The 27,030-nt window shown below is 42.6% G+C and overlaps 1 protein-coding gene, 1 long non-coding RNA gene and 2 other non-coding genes across 8 annotated transcripts in view; 3 read left to right on the top strand and 1 right to left on the bottom strand.

The window, feature by feature from the left end:
* Nucleotides 1-26,314, bottom strand: part of LOC119032821 (kinesin-like protein KIF21A) — a 38,480-nt gene extending 12,166 nt beyond the window's left edge. The window contains exons 1-14 of one of the 5 annotated variants that reach the window (XM_037122397.1): nucleotides 26,064-26,311; nucleotides 25,196-25,686; nucleotides 8,713-8,935; nucleotides 5,866-6,048; nucleotides 5,258-5,407; nucleotides 4,630-4,764; nucleotides 4,331-4,495; nucleotides 3,847-3,962; nucleotides 3,243-3,438; nucleotides 2,946-3,135; nucleotides 2,399-2,462; nucleotides 1,969-2,172; nucleotides 1,268-1,318; nucleotides 542-605 (exon numbers count right to left, since the gene is read on the bottom strand). In XM_037122397.1, the coding sequence (XP_036978292.1) occupies nucleotides 542-605; nucleotides 1,268-1,318; nucleotides 1,969-2,172; nucleotides 2,399-2,462; nucleotides 2,946-3,135; nucleotides 3,243-3,438; nucleotides 3,847-3,962; nucleotides 4,331-4,495; nucleotides 4,630-4,764; nucleotides 5,258-5,407; nucleotides 5,866-6,048; nucleotides 8,713-8,935; nucleotides 25,196-25,242 (1,788 nt within the window). In that variant the 5' untranslated portion in view covers nucleotides 25,243-25,686; nucleotides 26,064-26,311. Of the gene's footprint in view, nucleotides 1-541; nucleotides 606-1,267; nucleotides 1,319-1,968; nucleotides 2,173-2,398; nucleotides 2,463-2,945; nucleotides 3,136-3,242; nucleotides 3,439-3,846; nucleotides 3,963-4,330; nucleotides 4,496-4,629; nucleotides 4,765-5,257; nucleotides 5,408-5,865; nucleotides 6,049-8,712; nucleotides 8,936-25,195 lie in introns of all 5 variants that reach the window. The other 4 variants (XM_037122398.1, XM_037122395.1, XM_037122399.1 and 1 more) reach the window with 4 other exon arrangements.
* On the top strand, nucleotides 567-2,390 carry LOC119032823. The gene is made up of 2 exons (XR_005079053.1): nucleotides 567-706; nucleotides 2,001-2,390. It is a non-coding gene; the product is annotated as an uncharacterized LOC119032823 (long non-coding RNA).
* trnar-acg lies at nucleotides 15,981-16,053 on the top strand. The gene has a single exon. It is a non-coding gene; the product is annotated as a tRNA-Arg (tRNA).
* trnar-acg lies at nucleotides 16,919-16,991 on the top strand. The gene has a single exon. It is a non-coding gene; the product is annotated as a tRNA-Arg (tRNA).
* Nucleotides 26,315-27,030: the final 716 nt, after the last annotated feature.

Genomic DNA, 27,030 nt, shown 5'->3' with positions numbered 1-27,030 from the left:
TTTTTATTCCACCACTGATAGCTCTGATATTGTTCGACTATCTGGAGTGGTAAAAATCAACAGATCATTGGTTTTAAGCCCTGAAAATTGTATTTACATGTTCAACAATCAAACAAAAAAAAGACACAAACTCTGTCCTGGGTAAAACCTCTTCCCAAACAAATCAATGAGGGAAAATGAAAACTCCAGAACACTGTCATTGTTATCTGTGGTAGCAGTTAGTTTCTTTCTCTACACAGGGTAAGTGTGGGTGGAGAGAAAACTATTGAGTAGAATCGGCAATCCAGCATTTGATTTCAGTGATTGAAATTTACAGCTCGTTTTGATTCCCTATTAGTTTCGACCCAAAAAAGTTACAGTTTCTTTGGGACTTGGGCTATTTTCAGGCCCCCTTATATGCACAGTTTGATATTAAAGGTAAATCAGCACAATTACTTACATGTAGTGACAATAAGGCCCGTTCTACATCCTGTCCTATACTAGTACTTTTGGAAATTTAGACCCCAGTCCCCAAATATGGCTTAAGTGATTCTCCACCTACCATCTCTGCCTCATCGTTGCCTCCTCGCTCCTGCTCGTTGTCTGGCAGCTCCTCTTTGATGACACTGAAAGAGGAAAGAACTGTCAGCCACCCACCAACCAAGACACAGTCATCAAAGAAGGTCAGATTTGGAGCTGACTGCAATTCAAACTGCAGCAATGACAGGTGAGGTGCACATGCAAATGATTATACACTTGATCAGATCAGGAGCAGGTGGGGAACCAGTGTTGATTAATGGATGATTTCACTGTGAATGCATGAGGGGGCACACTGGGAAAGACAGAACGATTAACTGATCACGATCCACCATACACATTACATACTACTTTCATTGGAGGGGCTTCTACACACGACTTGTTGACCAAATTCCACAGAGCATCATTCTTTTTATTTGTACTCTATCAACTTTTCAGACACTGCTCATGATGAGATCTGATCAACATCTTTCTGTGTGTGGTAAGCAGGAAAAAAGCAACAACACAAAGGGTTAAGTGGAAGAGGTAAGAGCTAGTTAAAATATCTGCTTCCCTCCAGGAGTGTAAACCACCTGTAGGTGCAGAAGAAGTTAGAGATTAGTAACTTCAGGAGCTCAGAGAGGAAGGATTTAGGTTCGGACCCAGGTCAACGATCAACTGAAACCCTGTCAATTACATGGCGCACATTTTGCACCGCAGGCAATTGAGCCAGTTTCAGATTCGACCCGCTCCTAGGTGGGATGTAGCAAACCTGGCGTGCTCGACAGGCGTGTGGTGGTGGTTCTCCTCGTATTGCCTTAGTCTTCGGAGACAGAGAGATTGGGATGGGGTGAGGATGGTGAGGTGTGGAGGTGGGGAGGAGGTAGAGGAGGAGGCAGACAGGCCCGCAGAAGTCGGGGGGCAGGTGAGGGAATATCGCAAGACGGGAGAAAGAGAGCAGCAAGAAAGATCAGTGTGAGTGCGGAGACTCTCACAAACCATGAATCCTGATTGTGGCGATGCAAGTGACATAGACAGATTTTGCTTAAATTGCGAGGTCACAGATTCAATTTCCTCACTTCTCATGAGCAGATCTCAAGCTGGCCCCTCGCACAAAAAAAGAAATCGAAATGCACAGATACGCCCTCGAAAAGAAATAAGGGATAATAAGTGTCCTGCAGCGTGGCAGAACAACATTAATAGCTGTCATTATCATCTTGTCTCTATCCTGCCATCATTCCATTAAAGAAACATCAGGGTGCAAACTGCTAATGCAGGGAGCCGGGAGATAATTACCCACAACACACCATGAAACACACCCTCGCCATGACAACAGACTCTCTTTTCAGATTCTTCACAATGTTCGTCTCGTCTAACTCACCTCCAAGGAAGTACACACGATTCAACACCATCCTTTCTTAAAAATGTTGTAAATAAGTAAAAAAAGGGAAAAGAATGACACAAATCCCACACCTCTTCTTCTTCTTCTTTTCCTTCTTCTTAAGCTTCTGCAGGTCTTTCTTGGCCATCTCGATGACGTCGCTGGCCTCCTTCTCAGGGGCGAGGAGGGAGGAGGAGAAGGAGCTTGGCCCGCCGTACAGCGAGGAGCGCGTGGAGGCCCGAGATAAGCTCTTCCTGAGATTCTCGCTCACGGCCTCGCTTTCAAGAAGTTTAGCTCTGCAAGAGCAAGTTGAAAGTGTTACTGTCACACACCATAAACAAGTGTTTTCGATTGCTATAAAACTTTCAACAGAGATTTATCTCAATGGAAAATAACAGCAATAGACATTTTAGGTTTGAATTCCTGACATGTATTTCTGTAGTTTAAGATGACTGCTTATTGAATAACACTAAAGCATTTAAGTAAAATAAAGTAAAAAAAAAAAATGCTGTGACTCCGTACCTGAGCTCCTCGATTTCTTTGATGTAGTTCTGAATCATGTTTGCGATCTCTTCGTTGCCTTCACCTAGGATCAGAGGCGGGGAACCATGTAAACAAACCTGCTAATTCAGAACGTGAGCATGCTAGCATACAATTCCAGCCAATTACTTTAGCATTTAGCTTAAAGTAGGTCTTAGTCATAGCAGCTATTATGGCTGCAGACTCCTGCTAATGGCCTCCAGCAAACTAAATGGAAATTGACTGTTTTTACCTAAAATGAAAAATAATCACATGCTACTCCTAAAAATAATAAGGCTAGGCTATCCAGTAGGCTAATAGATAGCAAGAAATACACTGTATATGCCAGAGCACATAGCTTAATCCAAGCAGCTACCTACATTATCAGGTAATTAGTTAGGGTAACAGCAGGCGCGGGATTCTACTTCAGCTCGACTATAGCATTATTATAGCATTGATGGAACGTAACTAAGTCCTTTTACTCAGTTGCTGTCTATTTAGTGTGTTTGCGTTTTTTTTTTTAATAGAGCAGTCTTCTCCCGGTGCTCACCTGCTTTAGCCAGGGCCTGGTTGGCCTGGTTACTGAGGTAATGTGTGAGTCTGGTTCTCTGGGCATCGATGGTCTCCTGCATGGCCTTCACTCTCACCCTCAGGTTGTTGTTCTCCGTCTGCAGCATGGAGTTCTCATGGACCAAATCGTTGATGCCTTCCATGCCATCTTCACCCACCATACGTTTCCCCTGGGCATCACACAGGTCAATTAATATCCTCAAATGCGTGTTCTACTCATGATTTTGTCTTCAATTTCATCTCTACCACCTTCCACACTTCCCTTCTGCCTTCTTACCGTCTTGTACTCCATCAGCTCCATCTGCAGACGTGCTATCTCCGTCCTCAGGGCGCTGATCTGCTGGCTGGCTCTGTCTTGGTTCACCACCACCTTGTTCTTAATGTTACGGGCTCTGTTGGCGTACTTCAGAGTGTTCAAGGTCTCCATGAAGTCCCGGTCTGACGGGCTGATACAGGCGATCATCATTGTTTGACTGAGGAACAGACAAATGAAGAATGTTGATCAGGAATCTTATTGGATTATGATGGAAACATTTAAGGCACATAAAATGTTGATTTTCTAAGCTTCTAAATGCCTTTTAAAGCTTCTTTAAAACATTTTTTTTTACTTTGTGCTAGTTTACATGCAAACATAGGAGAAGGGCAGCATATCACCAGAGTGACCGCTAACTGCAGCCAACTGTAGCTGATCTGATGTTAATCTCAATTGTGTTGTGGGAGAATAACAGGTTGTTAAAAGAGAAATTACAGTCCTTTGATACTTTTCTGAGTAAATGCAAGTAAAAGTGTTTTGAATGCAAGACTGGTGAGGTATATTTAACACTCGCAGCAGCACTGATACTTCGTGTGGCTCAGTCGCTGATTTCAAAGATGACACAAACCTGTTGCCACCCAGTGAGTCCTGTAACAGCCTGGTCAGTTTGGAGTCTCTGTAAGGCACGTGGGTGGAGCGCTTACTCCTGTCGCCCAGAGCGCTGATGACGTTTCCCAAAGCGAGCTATGGAAAGAAAGACAGGAGAGGAGCTTTATTTCAGAAAACACAAGCTTGTGGATATTTTTAGGGTAAAAACAATTTCGGATATTGCAGAAAGAGCAAATACACAAGAATATTTTAATTTGTACTTGAGGGAAGCAACAGGTAGTGGTACTTCTAGAGAAAGAAATCAAGTGTGCGGTTCAGGTTCTGGCCACCTGGGGGCACTCTTGCTCCACAGTGTTGATGTGAGTGTTTAAAGAGTAAATTGAAGATTCACTCATTCACACTCAAATAAATCCATATGATACATGACTGTGATCTGTGACTGCACATCACTGAATAATATGAAATGTCCACCACAGAATCAGATGTGCTCCGAGTTTCCTCACCAGCCCACAGTTGATGGAGATGCCCTCTTTAGCTCTGTCTCCTGTAGCTCCAGTTCTCTTCAGCCTCTCAGAACCAGCCAGGTCTACAAAGTGAAACTTGGCTGTCAGCGTCTCAAACTCATTAATCTCAGAGCTGTTTGTTAGACGGTTGTCTGTCGTATTATCCTGGAAGAGAAAGAGCAGAACGCAAAATAAATACGAGGATTACACTTTTTTTTAACAGGTGCCAGAGTTTGAATATTTTACTGGAACATGTGCAGTGGCAGCAGAGAGCCCCTGCTGCGTGTTGGAGTACGCACGTTGTTATCTGGAGAGCAGACTCGAACTTGGCACAGGTGGATGGTGAAGATGGCGTGGGAGCGCGAACTCTGGACGTTCATCTGGGTGCTGGCGGTGGTACGAGACAAGGCGCCCAGCTTCAGACACTGTATCATCTGTTTGAAGAGAGATCAAAAGAAACTTCTGTTTTTTTGTGAGACGCCTAAAGGGACTAAAAATATAACTTAATTATGCATTTTTTTATAATGACAATTAAATTGGAATTTTATCTTGAATCTTGTGAGACAGAGGCAGGAAAAAAAGACAACACAAAGGGTTTATTCAAACGTTGCGGACATCTTTGGGCGGAGGTCAGACCCACACCAGAAGTTCATTAAGATGATATTGTCACGGAAAGTTACATACAGAGAAACCATTGTTTGGGTTTTTGCAGGCAAAGGTGACATATTTTCTGTTTTCTTCCTCAAATTTTAAATCATTCAAACAGAGACAGTGTTGCAGTGTCACTTTGCTATGATCAGCTCTCATGAGGACTAATTCCTCCACAGAATACATGGTAAGTATGCCCACTGGACAAAGATGGTGGTGATATGAGAAAAAAAAAGAAGAAGCTGTTTTGAGTGGTTTTTTTGGGGTGTTGAAGCTGACCTCAGCTGCAGAGGTGACGGTGCGAGTGGTCACCCCAACGGTGTAGATGCCTCCGTTGGCGTCTTCGTGAATTTTGATGTTGGACCTCTGCTTCCTGGCCTCGATGTCTCGTGTCGAATCGAACAAGTCCAACACCTCCTCGTTATACAGCTGAAGAGAATGTATCAGATCAATGAAAACAGAAAGACAGAACAAAAGATTCGGATTATCAATACTGTTTTCACTGCGTGATCAATGTAATTATCACTTCCCAGCCTCATCTCCTCCCCTCAGCTGCTTCCTCACCAGCTGTTAGCGGACAGTTGGCAGCGGTTGGCAGTTGAAAATAAATCTGGGAGCTGACAGCAGAGACAGACTAATGACAGTTTAATGGCTGCAGGGTCATCTGAATGCTTTGACAACTTAAAATCACTGCACCCCGATCGACCTTTGACCCCTTGCTGTCTGAACGCTGTAGCTTAATCTAACTGATGGACCTTCAGTGAACTGGACGCCTTTAGTCTTGAGTTGAGTCTGAGAGCTGATAAATGCATCTTTATTTGAGATCCTGAGAAATACTTCAATTTTTGCCTTCCTCTGTGTGTGTGTGTGTGTGTGTGTGTTTGCACCTCCAGGAACTGTGCGTTGATCTTGAACTCAGGAACAGGCTTGCCCTGCTCGGTGGCAGCCTGTATGCGCTCCTCGATCCCCCTGAACAGGTGGTTGACGGCGCGGGGAATGATACCGAGCTCTTCCTCTCCGATGTTGACGTCGAAGCCGGTTCCCATGGTGTAGGTCTTCCCCGAACCCGTCTGGACGAGGGGGAGAAGAAAGAGTCATCAGTCACCTTACCAAAATTAAATCAAAGGTCTATTTCCGAGTGTACTTGGTGTGGTGTGGTGTTTTTCTGTCTGTATATTTCATCATATATGTAAGCCTCCAACACTCTCTGGGTCTCAGAGAGTTGGGGTGCAGCTCTGAGTTTCTCTAACATAGAGGGGGTCAGAGGGGATGGGGTGGTCGCCACGGTGACAAGGGGAGGAATGCAACATTGAGCTCAAATTCACGCGTCACCCTCCTCCCCTAAAACAGACCCTGACACGAGTGTGTGTGGTGATAGATGAGGGAGTGCGTAGTGTCTGTCTGTTTTTTTACTGAGAGACCACACCTTTGTTGTTATTAACTGCACATTCACATACACTGTGTTTTTGAGTGTGTGTGTGTGTGTGTGTGTGTGTGTCAGGTTTCTATGTGTGGCCTCCACTGCGCCCTGTGAAAGGCTCTTTGACAGCAACACAAGGGCCGCAGGAACAATGTGAGGAGAGAATAATGGACAGGGAGAAGAGGAACGGAGGGAAAGATTAAGAGGAGGGAAAGTTTAACGGTTGCTGTTCAACTCGAGAGCGTCAGGAGTTTTATATGCTTAAGTGAGAGAAGTGTCGGCATATCCAGAATAAATCTACATGTGAAAGAGATGCAATCAAAGCTGGAGTTACATGCGCTATATAAAGGATATCTTCCGAATGTCTTACATTCTGTTTAATGTGACATTTGTGGAAATATTGAAAGTATTGCGATGTAGATGAAGAGAGTAAAGAAGAGACAAACAAAACCTGCTTCACATTCACAATCATTTTACAATGTGTCACATATAGCAGCTTGTGAACCTTTAGCTTGTGCTGATTCTGGTGCCCCCTGTGGATAAAACTGGCATGAGTGCCACTGCCTTGTGTCCAGAGGCCTTGCTCTGGCTAACATGTGCATTTGTTTTAAAAATGAGTGAAAGAAAGATGCAACAATTCTAATACTGTTTGTTTTTTGTTTTTTTTGGTGCAGGATGCATGCCGATGAGGTAATGTAAATTTGTGGCTGTTAATTTAATGACTGTAATATGATTAAACTTTGTTTTAGTGCCATACTGTATCAGACTACAGAGCAGCGTCTGTTCTCAGGCTCCTCAATAACGTCCTCAGTAAAAAGTAGCTTAATTTCATGACTTGATGATCCACACACGCTGGAATTCAACCTGATTTTAAACCTGCATTTAAAATGACTAGTAGTCAGAAACAGTCAATCTTCTTGCTGATGCATGTTTAATATGACGTGTGTGTATTTATTTGGAGGGAACAACAAAAGCATAAATGCAACAAAATAATTATTATGTTGGGGATGAAAATTGTGCTCAGATAATTAATGCCTTTATTCTGTTCAGTAAAATTGTGGCACAACAATCTTCTGTTTGTCATTTTGGTAAGGTATATGATATGTCATCATATAGACATGTGTTTATTTGTATTAATCTGTTGCCTTATATAAGATAAAGAAGTGAACAAACAAACAACTGCCAATATCTTTTTTCAACTCTGATTCATGTGGCCATGAAAATGCAAAAAAGAAACACATTTTAAAAAGTAGGGTTAAAGTTCTCTATTAATAGATGCTTTATTTCCCTTCTGATAGCAAGACTGATACCACTCTCCTATCTGTCTGTTTAATATGAAAATGCAGCCTGCAGCCAGCCAGCTTAGCTTAGCATAGATGTAAAACTGGTGAAAGCAGCTAGCGTGCCTATGTAAAGAGTTAACAAACCCTGCTTAACAGCTCATTTATATCATATCTTGTTTAGGTAAAGTTTAAAATTAAAGTGTAAAAAATGCGTACCAACTCCTTTATACTGTGAAACCAGAGGAGGACAGGTTAGTGTTTCATCTGTATAATATCTCTGTGTGGTGTTTTGACTGTGCAGTTTAGTTCCCTGCTCCGGTATGAGGTGAAGCAATCTGCTCGCACTCTGCTCTGATTTGGTAATCAACTCCCTCTGTATCTCTGCTTCTCTAGGCTAATCTATCAGAGCCAATATAAAGCTGTGGTGGTGGGGGCAGGTTGGAACACGTCAGCTGATAGTGTACTGACAGAGTCGGTGCAGCAGCTGTGAGGCCTGTTCACTCCCGTATTACTCGTCTGATCATATAAAATGAGCTTTATGTCATATCACATGCCACCATAAATCTTGGGATGCTGCAAGCAGCTCCATCCCCTTGAGCGATGGAAAGTCCACAAATGTGAATGTGTAACTTTTTGTGTACTGTAGGAGCCAAAATGTGCATCTGTTTTGGATTGTTTATTTTTGTTTAGGCAGTGCACATCATTATTATTACTATTGTTGATTGTTTTTTGTCATCTTGTTATGATTTCAGGTAAGAGGAAGTGGGCTGGGCCTCCACATTATTTCACCTGCGCAGTTTGTTCGCAGGCGCGCTAGTAGACAAAGAAGGTTGAGTGAGGCCCTATATTTTTTCTTTGATCATAACTTTCGTTAATAAACTCAAGAAACATGGAAACTGGAATTGGACTAAAGTTTTTCATTCAACGAGTCACAGAAAGGAGCCTGCTTTGCCTCTCAGCGGACTATTTATAAATTAAATAAGACGCTACATGTACCATGCTATAAAGAAGAAGAGAAAAGCCTGACCAACCTGTCCGTATGCAAAGATGGTGGCATTGTAGCCCTCGAAGCAGCCTTCGATAAGTTTCTCAGTGCAGTGGTTGTAGATGGTTTCCTGCTGGGTGTCCATGTCAAAGACATGGTCGTAGGTGAAGGCCTTGTCCTTGCCCAGGACCACCTGAGGCTCCCCGGGCATCACAAACGTACAGATGTGACAGCCCTCGATCTTCTCTTTGGCCAGCTGAGGACGGATCCTGGTAGACAGAAAGACGCAAAGACAATGAGATGTGTCTATAGCCAGCCTACATTTCCACTGGAAAAGAAAAATCGAAGCCTGACCGATTCTCGGATTTGGGGTTAATACCGATACAGATAATAGGGAGTAGAACATTTTGATATTTAAATATCAGCCCATATATACCCATATTATTTGCAATGATCTGTTAAATGTGGCTCTCAAAACACTTGTGACAGAGATATGTAATGGAGCCAGGATGTTTTAGTTGAACAATGAAATGTATTAAATATGAAATGATCTAAAATGACACAGCACAGTGAAACTGTAAACCTCGCTTGAAATTTAATAAGTAGAAATTACCCTAAGCATTATATAAATCACTTTATCTTAATGCACTGATGCCTGGAGCTAAAAAGGTTCTTTTTTTGATCGAATCCTGTCTGTCCAAGATCAATTTCAAAACTTTTACAGTTTCAGTTCACTTTTTTAATCCACAAACTCTGGTCTAAATATGATTGTGTGTAGGACAGAGGCAGAGCAGAGTTGTCTGTGCATGCATCTAAAGCCGGAGCGAGAATTTGTCTCATGTTTGAAAACCATGATTGATTTCATCTGAGCTGAAGGCAGGTAATATTTTCACTAAGCTGCAAGCAGATGAGTGCTGCTACTGTGCAGTGTATGTGCATGTGTGTGTGTGTGTGTGTGTGTGTGTGTGTGTGTTGAGGACCATGCAGTGCCAGCCCACACTCCAGCAGGGATCATACAGTACAGTGCCCTCAGTGTTCGGACGAGAGAGTGAGCAAGGGAGCTCTGAGTAAACAGTCCCACCCTGGATTTCATTAAGGAATTGCTCTGTTTGCTTTAGCACAAATAAACACACTGTTATTACATCATTTCCTCCCATGATGCACCTCTGAATCTCATCACTAAATTCACTGTCCACCTGAAGAGGAAGTGGAGCCATTGGAGGCAGACCAAGGAAATATTTGGACATATTGGGAGCATTAAAATATCAGAATTACTCACAGCCTTGACTGAAAAGTACTGAAGATTATATGTGGCAGCAGTTAATCCTGAAATACGTTTTTGGAAATATCCTGCTGGATATGGCAGTGAATTAATTTAGTCAAGGCTCCTGTCAAACTGAGCTAAAAAGGAAAAAAAGAAGAATTACACAGAAGGAAATAATAAGTAGGACACCTGAGAATCTCACAACAGTATCATTATAAATGGCTGCTACTGTTGCTCTCTGCTGGCAGGCTTTAACTCTGACTGTGTGTGAGAGTGTGTGTATAAGTATGTGGCACTTTGCATACAGTTTGCATTCTGTGTGTAACACTTGTGTGTCCACTCTGCGTGTGTCTGCGCTCACATTCATCACGGCAAGTCGAGTCTGTAGAAGATTTGAATGGCCTGAAAGGGCAGTCAGTGTGTGTGTGTGTGTGTTTGTGTGTGTGTTGTGTGTGCGTGACATCAGATCCCAGCTATTTAGCAGACTCGGTCTGGGATTACAGCTCTGATGAGAAAAGAGGACGGAGCCAGAGAGGAACCAGGACTCAAGGAGAAACTCAGTCCTCCCTGCAGTAACTGTACACCTGTTGGCTCTGTGTTATGGACTGAAGGACTGCCTGATTAATACACTGATATACTGTGTGTTATGTTAACATGTTTTTTTTCTGCCAGATCAATTTGCTTTGTGATGACTTATTGTGTTTAAAGTATCCAGCACTGGCATGAAGACTTTTTAATTCTTTGTCATGCTGCAGTTCACTGCAATTTTTTATCATAACAATACTTGAACAATGTTTTGTGAAATGCAGGTGGCAATCACCTGAAATATCCAATGTTATATATTAGATCACATCAAAATTATAGGCAGCAGGCAGTGATGAAGTCTACTATCCTAGTATTTTTAACAGAGTGTGACGGATACTTGATTGCTGGAGGACTTATTAGAGCCCAGAGCAGCTCTATCTGGACCACAGAGCAGTAGGATGGCTCGTCATAACGAGCGAGTGAGCTTACCAATTGCCGATTTAAAAAGATGAATTAGCTGAGCATTACGGTAAAAACTTACATAATCAATGCTGTTGGGGGTTAAACTGATGTACCTGTCACAGTAAGTGTTCGGGTCATCTGGGGAGACTGTGATTTAACGGTAGGATGGTTTAGGGCATTACAGGAGTGACTGCATAATCCTGTTGGCCACCTTCCCAAAACTTGACAGCGAGCCATTACTGTAATCCAGTGTAACAATGGAGGCACTCACTGCTGCTTACAGCGAGGGCATTAAGTCACTGGGTTACTGTTCATTTTCGGCAACATAAAAGAACTGTAACGTAATATGGATTTTAACATGAGACATTATGTTTAGAAAATGTCAAATTCTCTAAAGTTGAATGAAATACGCCAATGGTCGCTCAGTCTATAGAAGAAGAGAACAGGCCCACAGCACTGTAGCCCCATTCAGAATAAATGCCCAGTGTGATTGTTTTCATCTCCACAGTCTGATGCAACGTGGGTTTGTGTGCTTCTACGACATCCCCGGGGTCCTCCATACACAGAGGGCCCCGCGGAGGGTTTGGTCGAAAGAGGAAAACGAATGTCTGAGAAAATGTTTGCGATAAAGACAAGAGGAGAAAAAAAGGAGAAAGAGACGAGACATAATGGTTACAGCCCAGACAAAAACACTGATGACAATCGCTGGAGACTGCCACAGTCTATCCAGTCAAACAGACCTATTATCTGTCTGCGTAATGATGGTCTTTCACATAACAAGACCATCAGACTGGAGTGGTTCAGCCTTTGGAAACTGCTGTTTTTTACTCACGAATTTCTCTTCTCTTCAAGGTGCTGAAAGGGGGTCGATTTTAAAACTTTTTAAAGGTACCACTATCAAATTAGTTACGACATCGTCTTTTCTTTAATTCCCGAAAACGTTTAACTATTTCCATTGTTATTATGGCTTTACACAACCATATTTAGCAACAATGAGAATTAGGATTGGAATCAGCTATACTTTATTGATCTACGAGCAGAAATTGGTTTGTTACGGTAACTCCTTTCAGAATAGGAATACCACACTGTAGAGCGATTGAATAAAATATAAATATACGAGACAGTAAGTACAAAGCTTGCCTTAAACTATATGTGACAACTTTATATGTAAGTATATTTATAAACAGAATCACTTTCCTTGACGGCAGGTAACAGTATAACTGATACATAAATGCTCCATAAATGCTTCAAATACCAGTTGAAAAACTGAGACTATGAGTCTGTACTTTTCTCATTTGCCTGCCAATACAAAGTTGTTTGTTTAATTATTGGTTTAAATGCTGGTGGGCTCTGGGCAGACAGTTCCGCAGGGCAACTTTAAGATATGGTTAAGTTGAGCAAACTAAAACACTCGGTTGTGGTCATGGTCACAAAATGCTGACATTAATCGTTGGTCGGAGGACAAAAACAATCTAGGGACTCCGACATGCTCTTCAACATCTAGACATGCTAGTTTTTCTCTGCATTGGCACTGAACACAAATATTGCAGAACTTAACTCTCGATTGATTAATGTGCGCTAAAATTACTGGAACCAAATGGCTGACTTCAAGATAGAAATTCATTGTAAAAAACATTTAGTATCTTGAAATGATAAACATGCACTTTGTAATCGATACCTTGCACCTTGCACCTGCAAAACCTCTGCCTCCAGTCAGTTGGTTTAATCCATGCTGTGCATCATTAGATTTCTGATGGTGTGTAACAGATTTTAAATAGATAAAGTTCAAGTATGTCTTGGCCTTACATTGATGCTGTTTAAGCACTGCGGCACAATGGAGCATTATCTAAGATTTTCTTTGGATGTCTGTGTACTCAAAACACAAGCTCTGGCATCACGCACCTCCGCTAACCATAAACAGGTGAGGGACAGGGTAGGTGTGAAGCACGTCCTGCTGGTGTGTTATTAGTGTGACTGACTTCGGCTGTGATTATGATCTGGCAGGCTTCGCTCTGTGGTTCAACCCAAAACACCCTGTTCTCCTGGATGAATAAGGGCTGCCCTTCAGCACTGCAGAGACTTACAGCGCTAATCCAGCTTCTAGAGTGACACACACAGGCTCACAGGCTGTTTCTCCAGGAAATTTAACTCCACCACTTCGTAAATGTGCACAATCACGCGCCCATAACCAGGCACGCACATGGAGAAGCATGCCTCAACACTTCATGGCTCTTGTACAATCTTACTCTTTTAGGGGTTTACATAGCTGAGGTATATTGTGCAGCAACTTGGTTAGTGATCTTCTTAAAATTTGTAATTATTAAAAACAGATTTGTTTTGTTAAAGTTTTAAGGTGTCAAGAACACTCCGCTCCACACACACACACACACACACACACACACACACACACACAGATCAGGGGCCCCCAAGGCCGAGTGAAAACCTTCAAACACATTAATGTGCTGTGACAGTTTCAGCCGGTGAGAGGTTTCAGAGTGGAGAGGATTAGAGGGATACATTTACATGGAGAATTCAGGGGTATTCATCACCATGTTACATTGTAACATAAAGGATACTTAAAGGAATCGTTCAACATATTGGCATATTATTCACTGTATTGCCAAGAGTTGGGTTTGAGGATTGATGCTTGAAACGGCTGTCCATTCAATAGGCAGTAGGAGCGGACCTTCCTGGGACCTCAGGAGTCTATTATCATCCAAGAAGCCCAGTTTACAACAGCAAACTGTAATTTACATTGTGGTGTGGATTAGAGGTAAGATCAGGCCTAAAAAATCCAGCCCGACCCGACCCAGGCCCGCAGGCATTAAAGCCCGACCCAGCCCGAGCCCGACCAATTAACTTGATTTGCAGGCCCGAGCCCGAAGCAAACCCGAAATTTCAAGATTACGTTCACGAAATGTCCGCAAAGCCGTGCGCAAATCGTGCTCTTGCTCTGCGCCTCCTGTTTAGTAGTAGTTACATAGCAATTACCTTACAGCGCCGCCTTCTCTGTTTTATCCAAATTATTTATTTACAACAAGTATTCCTTAGTTTAGTATCCACACATCGTTTTAGTATACATTTTTATAAACATATATTTATTAAAAAAAAAGTCAGCGAGAGAGAAGCCCGAGCCCGACCCGAACGTAATGATTGACATTTTAGGCCCGACCCGACCCGAATTTCGGGCCGGGTCGGGCTCGGGCTCGGGCTAAAGATCTTACCTCTAGTGTGGATTAAGCGAGTGTCCTTCAGTCCTGGTCCTCAGGGCCCCCTGTCCTGCATGTTTTTGACGTTTGCCTGCCCCATCACACCTGATTCAAATGATCAGTTCGTTATCAAACTCTGCTGAAGCCTGAGAATGACAACCTGACCAGGACTGAAGAACACTGGATAAGATTAAACACTTTATTCAGTGAGCTTTAAACATGCTTGTGGATTGATATTTGCTGAATATCACTGCATGCTTCTACAATGCATTTGCTACTGTCCTGTCTTCTCCAAATCACTGGAAAAACATGGTTTACTGTGTAGCTAGTATTACATTCATACTACAAGTTTTTCAGTAACAACTGACAAATTGGTCTAAATGTTCAGCCCACCTTGTCTCACTCTGGGCTACAACCTTGCTGTGATCTTTTTAATTCTGAGTAGCGCTCGCTGAATACCGGTGCCCACTGTCTATTTTTTGACCGCTCGCTCCCACCAACAGCACCACTCTAGTAGGATTCAAAATGTAAAAGTGAAATTTCATGATATGTAAAGAAACCTTTGGCTGACATTGACTGATGAGAGGAGTTTGAAGTGATGACACACAGTTCACCGAACACTGAGATGAAAAGGACACACACACATAAAGTCAAGTCCATATAAAAATACACCTATTGAAACACACACACACACACAGTCACACACTCCATGTAACAGACAGAGACACTCACAGGAGGGCTTTCTGCCTCAGCCTCTCCCATGTGACAAGTCCAGTTAGGCTCCTTCTCCCGGTCTCATTACTGCGATTACAGCGACAGCCTGAGAAACATGGGCTCCTCATGCACACACACACATGCGTGCATGTACACACACACGCACACACACAAATGTCATATGTCTTTAAGTTGATTTTGGATGCTTCATTCTTATGTGGATATCAAAAAGGTTCTAAAAGATCTTTGAAACTTTAAAAGGCAGCTACACTGATGAAAGTTAAAGTCTCAACCAGCTTAGGAGTTTGCCCTTTGTCATATGATGGCTACAACCATCCCGTCATGGTATTTGAAAGAAACAAAACCTATTTTAGAGGCCATATTGAACAAATGCATGTCATAAAATTCGATAAAATCATTACCATCTCTATTAACCTTCTGCTGACCCAGTGAATGACGTAGGGCGGATGAGAGGAAACAAGAAATAAAAGGATGCTGATAAAAGAAAAGCTGGTGAGTCATTCCATCAACACCTTGCTGCTGATCTCATCCTTCCTGTAACACGGCCAATCACATCACATGCTGACATCAGTCCTCCTGACAATCAGCCAATCGAATCACTGCCTTGAGATGCTGCTGATCACTCCACATCATTACCGACAACAACGACAACAAAGCCCAACGTTTCCTTTCTGTGTACCTAATCTAATCCTCAGTGCTTTATTTTAGTGTGCTTATGTTTGCTCCACACACTACGTGCAGCAGGCACAGGCAGCTCGGAGTGATTCAGCAGAGTCAGAAAGGAACGTCTGAGCCCACAAGGCAGGAGACAACAAGACTCTTTTCTCCACATCTCACACTGCTACCAGCAAACTGACTCATCACCTGACCGCATCATCCACAGACCCATACTTTTTTTAATCCTGCACTACTTAAGAAGCATTAGGTGTGCAGCAGTAAACGACCATATGTTTGACAGGTTTGTTAATCGATATTAACCAAGAAAACAAAGCAACCAGGGGACCGTGATCGTGTAATGGTTAGTACTCTGTGTTGAGGCTTCAGCGACCCCGGTTTGCATCTGGGTCACATCAGGCCATGCTGTGAGAATCCTGCTGTTCAAATAGACCCACGATCAAAGGGCTAGTGGCGCAATGGATAACGCGTCTGACTACGGATCAGAAGATTCTAGGTTCGACTCCTGGCTAGCTCGACTCATCTTTAGCTTGTGAATCCTTTGTTCCATTACCCCTTCTATAGCGACATAGGTCAATGACCTTTCAACATCTACTCAATGGGATCTGATCACTTTCAGTTTCAGCGGAGAGAACAGTGGCATGTTTGATAAAGCAACAAGGCTTCTTGCTTTCCGACTCTACCAGTCATTTGAATAACATTCTCCCCACTTGTCTGCAACTGAAAGACCACGGTTGACTTCATGCCATGCAGTTACTGTAACAAAACTCAGTTTGTACGGCTAATGGTGCAATGGATAAAGTAGACATGTAGCGCGATGAAACTTTTACTTGAATCACTTGTTTCTGGTGCTCACACTCGCCATACTGTGTGTCACTGACTATTTACAACTGAAAAGAGGCTAAATAATGGGTAAATGGCCCTTTATCAGGTACTTAAAGCTCCCTGAATCTCACTTAGTTGCAGCCATCACGAAGCCTTACGTAAAGCGTGATATGTCCCTCAAGAACAAACCCAGCAGTGTAAGATAAATTTCCTGTAGAACTTGATCATCTTTTGTAACACATAATTCACCGACTGAGGAGCCGCGATCGTAGAGTTGTTTGTACTCTGCTTTATGGCCACAGCAACCCCAGCTCAGATCCGGGTCACGGCCTCACTGATCAGCTGAACTCCTTTTGTGCTGTTTGCTAACATGCTCCACCCTGTGCTTCAGTTAACATAGTTGGAAACTGCAAGGCTCAAAATAATTTTGCTGCGTAAGGCCCCGTGTTTTCCGACCTGTCATCTGCCCAGCATTCTCAGCACGTGTCTAAAAAAACAAGAAGATGGTTGACTGCAGGCCACGCTGTGAGAATCAGTCTATTCAAACAGCTCACACAGGGCTAGTGGCGCAATGGATAACGCGTCTGACTACGGATCAGAAGATTCTAGGTTCGACTCCTGGCTAGCTCGAAAGCTTTTGTAAACCAATTGATCCTTGTCTCCAATACTCCTCTTCTATGTATCAAAGTCCTTTTGAGAATAGTCAGAGGCTGAGCTGACCACTAACAGACGCGTCCGTGGACAAAAGCAAAGTTTTATACACATGGTATATTGTTTGTACAGCTACAGCCAAATACACACAGACTGCACACATCTATGTGCAAGTAACACATGACAAAAATCGCTTTCTGTTTGAACACACCGTCGCACAATCCTAAATGCTGCAAAAACTCCAGCACAACTCTTCATCTACATGTTCTTTGCTAGATGCCTCTTGTCTTTGTGTTTACATGGCTCTTAGTTTCTAATGTGAGAGTCAAAAGTGAGAGTACATCCGCCAGTGTGGTCTGTATGAGTGCTTACAGATCGAATGAAAAGCTTCAATAACAACTGAGACTAAGCAGCTGAAGAATGTCTGTGAGTGTTTTGATGGTGATAAGAGTGGACCGAAGTCTTCTGAGGGGCCTTAAATGTGGACCGATGACAGTGATGCTATCCAACAGAGGTTAATGAAGGACCACTCTGCACCACACACACACACACACACACACACACACACACAAGCAGGTGTATGAATTCTTGTCTTTATCCATTGTGGGGTCTGAGGAGACATAAGAACTGCAAACACACACACACAGATAGCTATTACGGCCCCAATCCTGCTTTTAGTCAAAGGTCTCTGTTGAAGTGTAAATAGTGAAAAGCTTCTCTCTATTCGTCAGGCATCTATGGAAACTTGATCGTAGCACTGCATTCATTCAAATCCTTTTAACGGTGTGCGTGTGTGTGTCCACTTCAAGAACGCCCTCACAGGCACCATCATGACTTCTTATACAACATCATGCACAAACACTCACAGATCAGCTCTTTTATGACGCATCAGCCAGCAGGTGCACTTGTCTCTCTATTTGTGTGTCTGGACCAGCTTGTATAATGTGGCTGCGGTCTAATGGCCGCCCAGAGCAACAGGATGAATAGGGAGCCAATGTAATGATGGAAGGATGTAAATAAAAAAGAGAGTATAGTAGTAGAGCCTATGGACAGTGCTGAGTGGCCACTGTTTTAACTCACTACAGCTCAGCCGGACTGGTGTTTTCAGTAACACTCTTTCTTTTGTTTGGCAGCTGGCCTTAACATCAAGAGTCAATTCACTGTATCACCCTCTTCAGTGTATCTCTGTAAGCAGCAGGCTCAAACAGGTCCTTAACCTGTAAGAGGCTGAATGCTTGCTAACCTCTGCCTTTTTAGGGCACACAAATTCATATGAGCAAGATTTCTTGTTATAATGAAGACTGTTCAATGCTTCAGGTGAGAGAGGTTGCGTCCAAGAAGTAATTCTGTATAAGTGAATGATGCAGCATTATCTACTGGAGCACTTTAACTGAAAAATTATGTCAGAGTGACTACTCTGATCCGATGAACATCAACATTAATTAATGGGCTGTATCTTGTATCATTTTAGCATCATCTTAAAGCACTATGAGTCAGGAAACAGGAAGCTAATTAATGATCCCTCTAAATTATTAATATACTGTGAGTTGAGGATGTCAAGCAAAATGTCAAACATATGCTAGTTCCAGCCTCTGAAATGTAAGGATTTGCTTATTTTCTCTGTAATTTATGATAAAAAATCCTTGGGTAATTTATGATAAAAAAAAAAATCCTTGGGTAATTTATGATAAAGAGTCCTTGGGTTTTGGACTGTTGGTTGGACAAAATATGCAATGTCTGACATCTTACAATTATAATCAAAATAATTGTTAGTTGCAGTCTACAATATAGTACAAGAATAAATTAAGTAATAATGAATAAGAAGAATTTTAGTTCAAAACATTCAAATATAACGTACCAAATATAAAAAATAACCACCAGAATGTGAAATAACAGCTTTGATGCTATATCAAAGAGTCTATGTATTGTGTTGAAGAGATACATACTGAAGTTAGTGTGCTAAGTTCTATGAAACCCTCTTTCTCCCAGCAGGCCAAAGCGTCTGTGCTAACAGTGTAGACACTAACACTAACCTGGTAATCTGGCTAGCTGCACGGCTAACTGAACTAACGCAGCTAGTCATGGATGTTTAAACAGACTATAGTCAGCAGCAGTAAGCAGGTATTCTGGTGATATTTATTGGGAGTAAGAATTCAAGGCGGCCAGTTCTTACATACTGCACCCTCAACATACTGCAAATCTGCTGTATTGCAAACAAAGAATCTCAGGAAAAGGTTTTTTTCTTCACTTTTAGCGTATGACATGACAGTTCTGCTACTGACAATGTTGAGGAATTACCGAGTATATACTGAAGTGCTCTTAGACTGGATTTCTTTTCATTATCTAAAAAGGATACATCCTAGTCATTCCCTTGTTGCTGAGAAAACCAGTTCACAGGAAATGATAAAGACACATGACAAAGACCGCAAATCTGTCTTTTCTCTCAGAGTCCGGTGTGAAAGCAAACAGACAATGATGTCAGAGAGGGCATTCGGGAATGTCGCCAGAAAAAAATGGAGAAGAGTGGGGAGGAACGTGCAATGCTTACTCTGCATTTCAGTTTTCCCCCAACTCTCTTTCCCTGTGTTGTTGTTTAGATGGCTGACTGACCCGTCCATTCACAAGGCCGTCGCAGCACACCCCATGAGCCTTGAAAGGAACCCAAGGTTGCCATTAGTAACAGCTAAAACAAGCTGCTGCCAATTCTGACTGGCTCACTGATCACAGTCCTGACTGCTTCCTGGGTCAAAGGTGGCCAGGCAGGAAGGAGGGAGAGCTGACGGTGGCAGAGGATGCTGGCTGTCACTCTGACTGGCAACCAGAGCCAGGGCGTGTAAGGATAACACGCAAACACACACACACACACACACACACACACACACACACACACACACACACACACACACACACACACACACACCACTGGCCTCTACCACTGATACCAGTGTAATGGAAATGTTCCTTTTGGACAAGGACAATTTGGTCCATTCATGACACACAAGGGACATTAGATGAAATGCCTAACGCAGTGAAAAAAGAGGGCAAATAAGGATAGGATAGCAAAAACATGTCAAGCATGAATTCATAGAAGGCAGTAGGCGGAAAAAGCAGGGTTTTAATCTAATCCAATCTTTCATTATTAAAAAAAAATCCATACTGAATTAACCTCTGCCTGTGCTAGTCGGACAAAAGTTATTGAATATCTAAGTAACCACAATATCACATGACAGCAGCTGGCGGATGGCTTGCAGCATGCTTTGCTTTGTGTTTCAGTTCAGTTGAGTTGGTTCATGAATATTTATCATGAATATGCTTGGATGGACACACGTTTTTGCACGCACGCACACACGCACGCACGCACGCACGCACGCACGCACGCGCACACACACACACACACACACACACACATATGTGCACCCACAATGTTTTTGTAGCATTTGGCAGCAGGCGCACAGCCTTTGCCCTCAAAAATAATCTGCAAAGGTCAAGTGGGTGGGACGTGTGTGTGACAGGCACCCAGAGAGGAGCCAATAGTAGTTAGACAATCTGGATATGAGCCAAGGAGTGGAGATGGTTGGGGGCTGACTAGGTCTAGAAGAGCTGAATTTGATAGTATGCAACTCAAACCCTCGCTGTTTGGCTAATTTTGGAGGTACACTCTGAATTATTAAAGCTGCACTTTAAGGATATTGACATAATGAGTCACTTGAATGGCTCCTTCAGGCAAAGTCTGTACCATGAGTTACTTTACGGATAAATCGTTAACCTCTTAAAGTGATTTCTCATGGAATATGGGACAAGATAAACATATACCAACAGACAGGCAGATGAGATGTTACATAAGGAGGGATATCTGGAACACACAAACACATTTACACAGGGGATAACCCTGCACAGAGTGTGTGTGTGTGTGTGTGTGTGTGTGTGTGTGTGTGTGTGTGTGTGTGTGTGTGTGTGTGTGTGTGTTTGCCGAATCATCCAACAGTGTGCTACTGAAGTGACCCATCTGTCTGCTGTCAGGCGTGAACAGAAACGCTTCAAAACCAGAGATGACAGCACAGCACAAACATCTAATGTTTACTGAACCTTACTGACGATCCATCAAGAGACATGTAACACTTCTAAAGAGCAAATAGACCTTGAAATTACATCATCTTTCCGTTAATAAATCAAAATCTCTCTGTTCATGCTCCAGACCCCTTTCTTTCTTGTTCTGCCTCAATCCTAGCAAAAAAAGACATGATACAGGAGTGTTTCATCACTCTGGACCTGTTGGTATGGGGGATTAGGACACGTGCTAACAGACAGCATTAGCCTCGCAGGCTGGGGCAGGTACTGGTTGGCAACCAGTTAGCTCATTACTGCAAACACACACACACATAGCTAACTAAACTATTACAGGCTGGGGAGAGGCTGACAGTCAAAGCCTTTCAGATGTTGTAAACCTTAAAGCCTAAAAATAATTAGAGTGTTGCCACGGTGATTAATGGAGCTGAAGACAACCTGAAGGTGTGGTTTGCCGTTTAAAGGGATGAAGTCAGTGATATAAGACTAGATGAAAAGTTTGACTTTCAGTGATTGCTAACTGAAAAACAATTACACTTTCGGCTGGTGATGACACATTTTTCACACACGAACACATCTCCAATAGTAAAATCAAGTTATCTGGTGTGGGAGGGTGTGTCAGCCCCCATCTACTGTATTGATTTTTGTTTGAACAGTTTGTATTTCTTTTAACGTTGTTTTTACGGTAAATTCCAGTGTTGTCTAATGTTACAGTAGTTTTTGTAGCCCACATGCATCCCATCATGTTGTTTTTACTGTCGATGTAAGGCATGCGACTGCTTGACCAAGTTAAGAAAGCATTAGTTTGATGTGTTTTATGAACCTGATGTGAAACATTAGTACTCATGAGTCTCAATTTCATGTTTTGTGAAAAAAAAACATGAAATTGAAACTGTTTAGCTACTAAATGCTCCTCTATGTTCACCAGCTAGTGGCTAACCCTGTCTGTTGTTTGGTGCTGGGAGGTGAGCGTATCACGGGTTTATCAGCTGCTTACTGCAGTTGTAAATGCCTGATCAGAGTGGTGTGAGTTAACCAAAACCTTAAAGCTGCAGGCTGTAAAACCAAAACAAAGAGATGAAAGACGCTAAGAAAGCTAAGTCTACCTCAGAGGAATGGCAGTGTCAGCCGATAATTATCTGAGCCTGTCAGTGTCACCTGTCACATTGCTGCTAGTTGTTTGATCGTTTGTCATACAAGACTACTGTTTATTGCAGCTCCTTCATTAGACTTTTCACTGTTATGGATTATCAATGACTTTAAATGCATCAAATAATTTCTGTTTTTTTAATTACTTTTATGTTTTTGTTTCTCCAATATGCCTTTTTAACAGCAGATATTTTGACATGACATAGTATTACCAGTTCTAGGTTTAAGATATTGTACATGCTGCCACCCTGGCGTGGCCTCCTAGGACATTTATGTATGGAAATAAGCGCTATCACCACCTGGCCTTTTATTTTTACTTTAAAAAGTCTTTATGTCTGATGTGAAAAGGTCTATATCATTCATGCAAATGAGGCACACTTATATTTGAATTTGTATTTGAGACAGAGAATGCAACTATTATGTGTAACAGGAAGGCTAAAGAAGCTCCAGGAGCTTGCAGGTAAGATAAGGATAGTTTCAGTGACAGGGAGATCTGCTAACTCTGTGTGCATGTGTGTGTGTAATAGAAACAGGCATTAGTGACAAAGCATTTTCAAGTACCACAGCTGCCCCTGGAAGAGGCTCTGGACTGCTGACTCCTCTACAATCAGACACTGACTTGAGATTTTAGAGCTTTCCTAAAATTGCACCACCTTGATTTTTGGGAAATTGCAATTTCGCTACTATTTCGATTGCAGCTCTAAATATATACTAGTTTTGTGGCATCGCATTGATAACATCATTATCTTTCTCCTCATCTGAACCCTGTCTAGTTTGGATTATTAGCTGAAAAGCAAATTGCTCACAGTCCTTTCATTATGGAGGAACATAATCTGCACATGACTGAGAGGTTCATACACAATCACTGACAAGTTCAAAAGCTCCCATTACATGATCAAGTGGAAAGAAAGAAAGAAAGAAAGAAAGAAAGAAAGAAAGAACCTATGAATAGTCTGACCATCAAAAGGACCAAAGGTGGAAACTCAACTAGCAAACAAGATTACAGAGGTCTCCAAATAATTAATGAAGCCTGAGCTTTCTAAGAAGATACAATAGCAGGTAGTTTCCATTCAGAGAAAAACACATACTCCTTTCTCTAGCCTTACCCTTGTATTATCATTGTATGTAACGAAGCTTAAAACTTCTTAAAACTCATCTACATTTTTAAGACAGCAACCCTATTGCTATATTGAATTTACTAAAGGTACGATGCGTAAGAATTGGCCACCTATCAAATTCATACTTCAAAAAACTAGAAAGCAGAACATCACCAGCGTACCAGGTAAATGCAGCTGCCGTTAGCTTGTAAGCTGAGTTAACCGTCCAGCTAGTGGTCCTATTGGCTGACTCTGCACAGATTTGGAGCTCAGAGCACTGAGGGAGTGTTGGTCTTGTTTGTGATCAGATTATCACCTCTTCAGGCTAGATGTGCCTAGGGGTGAGCTGGTTAGCATGCTAACTTCACTACATCTATCTGCAACACAAAACATCAATACAATCTTTGACGTAACATAAAATACTTAATGTCTCCCTACGTAATTTTGGTTAAAACTGCAGTATGTAAGAACTGGCCACCTGTCAAATTCATACTCAAAACAAGCAGGCAGCAGAATATCACCAGAGCAACCGCTAACTGCTGCAAAGTAAAGCTGCTGTTCTGTATTTAGCTTGGTTAGCTGTGCATCTAGTGGTCCTGACTAGGAGCTCAGAGCTCCAGGAGAGTGTTAGTATTTACATTGCTAGCACAGAAGCTTTGAACTGGTATGGGCTTGGGCTAGCTGGTCAGCATGCTAACTTCAGTAGAGACTGTATCCGTGAAGCACAATACATACACACCACACTATCATCGTGTTGATAACTTTACTTGACTGTTTGTTCACTGTTGACAGCTATTTTCAACTAAAACTCTTGCATGTCGCACCTTTAAGGAAGCCAGTTGAATGTAATCTAACATGATGAATGAAATCATATTAATGACTGCATGAAGAAAGTGCATGAAGGTGCATTCTGCGAGATTATTTATTATCTATGACAGGCTAGTAAACTGAGTTGGCTCAGTAAACAGAGTTCTGGGTCAAAGTCTGAGAGCACAATTACAAGCGAGGGAAGAGAAACATGAGATGAACTACAGCTTTTGTCCTCCGCTTTCCACTCATCCAGTTCACATGACGGTTCAGATTGTCTTTCGAACACGAACACACACACACACACACACACACACACACACACACACACACAGAAAAGCACCTGCCCCTGACTTTAGCTGCCGCCCTATCATGTTGCTCTATTGATATCTGTATTGATCTGTGTGTTGTTGTCTCTGTGTCTTTTTTTGTTCAGTCTCACTGCCTCACACACACACTGGAATCACATCTGAGAAACGCTGATGTAACCGCTGAGCAGACGCTGACTATCTGGGCTTGTCGGTGACATGTTGGATTGGCCCAGGGGACAAAGGTCAGATCAGCATGATACAGCAAAGAACAACAGATGCAACATTTTAAATGCCCAAAAACAAGTGGATCAAATGCAGACAACACAGCTGTGTACCCTTTGTAAATAAAATGCCTGACTGTGTTGTTCTGACGACAGGAGACACAGTTACCGGCTTTTCCTTGGCCTAATCCCTCAGAGCTGAGACCTCTCCATTCATAAATCCACTACACAGCATGTACATGCAGTGCAGGTATTAACAAAAGAAGCTCATGCGATCATGGGCCATTGTGGTCTGTACTTGCAGCTCCTGGAACAAGACAGCATGCATGTTTCAATAGAAATCTCCAAAATAAAAGCATTTAGAAAGGAGGGGTATTGTTTTGAAGGGAAGACTGGAGGCAGATTCGAGTGGCTATTTATAGAGGTTGGATACATGGCGAACGATGGAGGGAATAAAGGCAGGAATAACATGTGCGTGCTTGTAGCAGGTGTGACACAAGAGCATCTTTGGAGAGGAGGGTCTGCATCCTTACCTCAGGGCGACGCGCACCGAGCTCTCATCCGGCCCGCCGCCGCTCATGTTGTCACCGGCGGGTAGTCCACGCAGTCCGCTTAAAAATAGCTCGATTTCCCTTTTTTCTTGATCCTCTTACAAGACAAGAGAGCGCCGCCCGGGCTGGCCCCCTCCCTCCCAGGAAAGCGCGTCTATCTTGAGCTCCCGCCGCCGTCGCCGCTCTCACCTCCTCCTCCTCCTCGCCCGCTTGGAAATCAATGGAGCCATTTTTGATGAGGTGTGATCTAATTCATTTGTTCTCCATAGCCAGGGCGGACCATGTGTGTCGGGATCCGGCGGTGGTCACCTCTCCAGAGGCATCGTCCCAGCCTCCTCAACCGGGCAGAGGGCGGGTGTGTCGGTGTGTGTGTGTGGAGGAGGAATGATCCAGTCGGCGTGTGGTTCTCCAGGCGGAGGACGAGGCTAAACTCCTCCTCCTGAGCTGGACCAATCCTGACATGTAGGGGGCAACTCCAGTCACAGAATACATGGAGATAATAATAATCTAGTTTAACAACGGCAGGTTTATAGTAATGGTATCATAATAATAAATCTTGCACCATGTCTTAGCAAAATTCTGCGGTAAGCTAACTTTAGTTTTTACATGCATTTTTTTACAAACAGCACAACTTATGATAGCTTTTTAAAAACTTATTTGTAATAAGCAAAAACATGTTATTAAATATCAAATATATCAACTAGGCTAAATTTTACACACTATTAATGGAAATGATCCAAATTGCTCAATTACTGAATTTAAAGCACAGGTGCTTTAACAGGTCTGTTAGCGCTGCCATGTTTTTAGCTAGCTAACTTCCTGTCTGTTTTGTAGTCCCCTCCCTCCTCACCACAGTCGCTGGACTCCTTTCATTTTTTTTTTTTCGAGGCAGCTGTCCTTGCCTCTTTCTTTTCCTCCAGCGTTTTTCTTCACTCGACCTGTTTGGTGGTATAAGTCGTCTCCAGGGTCCAGCGCTGGAATAGCTTGTAGCTTTCCCTGTTCGGCCATTGTCGAAGACAGGAAGTGCCCGCTCACCATCAAACAGACAGGACCATCTCTGTCCTGATTGGATGAAGTGGGCAGGGATACCAGAATATTTATTTTCTATTGAACTGCGTGAGCAGAGGCAGGAGAGATGTGGGCTGCTGACCAAACACTCTGTAACAGCGATAACTGTTGGAATAGACTTATTTTAATAAAAAAATATATCACTCACTGCTGCTTTAAGTACAATTTTGAGGTACTTGTACTTTATCATTTTCTGCTTCTTTATACTTCCGCACCACTACAGGCAAATATTACTCTCCACTACAAACTTCAACTTGACTTTCATGGCATGTGGGTAGCTTGTTAACATGTTACAATGGCGCTACCTGTCTTCAGAATTTTTTGTGACATTCCCCAGCTCTGCATTTTTCTATAACGTCAAACGTGCACTGAGAAAGTCCCAGATCACAAACTAGATCTGGAAGTCATAAAAGCACTGAAAAATCACGAATACAGTCCATCACAATGGACCCAGCTGCATTCTGTTGGAGTGTAATTTGATTGGACCTCTGTGTTTAATGTTGAGAGGACACACTGAAGGTACAAATGTCAGGAATAGCAACTAATGAACATAGGCCATGCTGCCATCTTGTGATCATCTCGTTTTATTGCACTGTTGAGGTGATCGAAGGGATGTCTCTTGATTCCACCAGCAGATGGCTGCACAAACTCACTGGCTGAGCCTCAAGTCTACACTGCTACTTGTGCACAGTATGCTCCATCCCACTTCTTGTATTGTTTTTGCAATAAATTAAGAGACATTTTTATTA

The sequence above is a fragment of the Acanthopagrus latus genome, chromosome 14 (genome assembly GCF_904848185.1).
Source record: "Acanthopagrus latus isolate v.2019 chromosome 14, fAcaLat1.1, whole genome shotgun sequence".
In the NCBI taxonomy this organism is placed as follows: domain Eukaryota; kingdom Metazoa; phylum Chordata; class Actinopteri; order Spariformes; family Sparidae; genus Acanthopagrus; species Acanthopagrus latus.
Note: the sequence above shows the minus strand (reverse complement) of the source record. Positions and strands in the feature narration are given on the sequence as shown.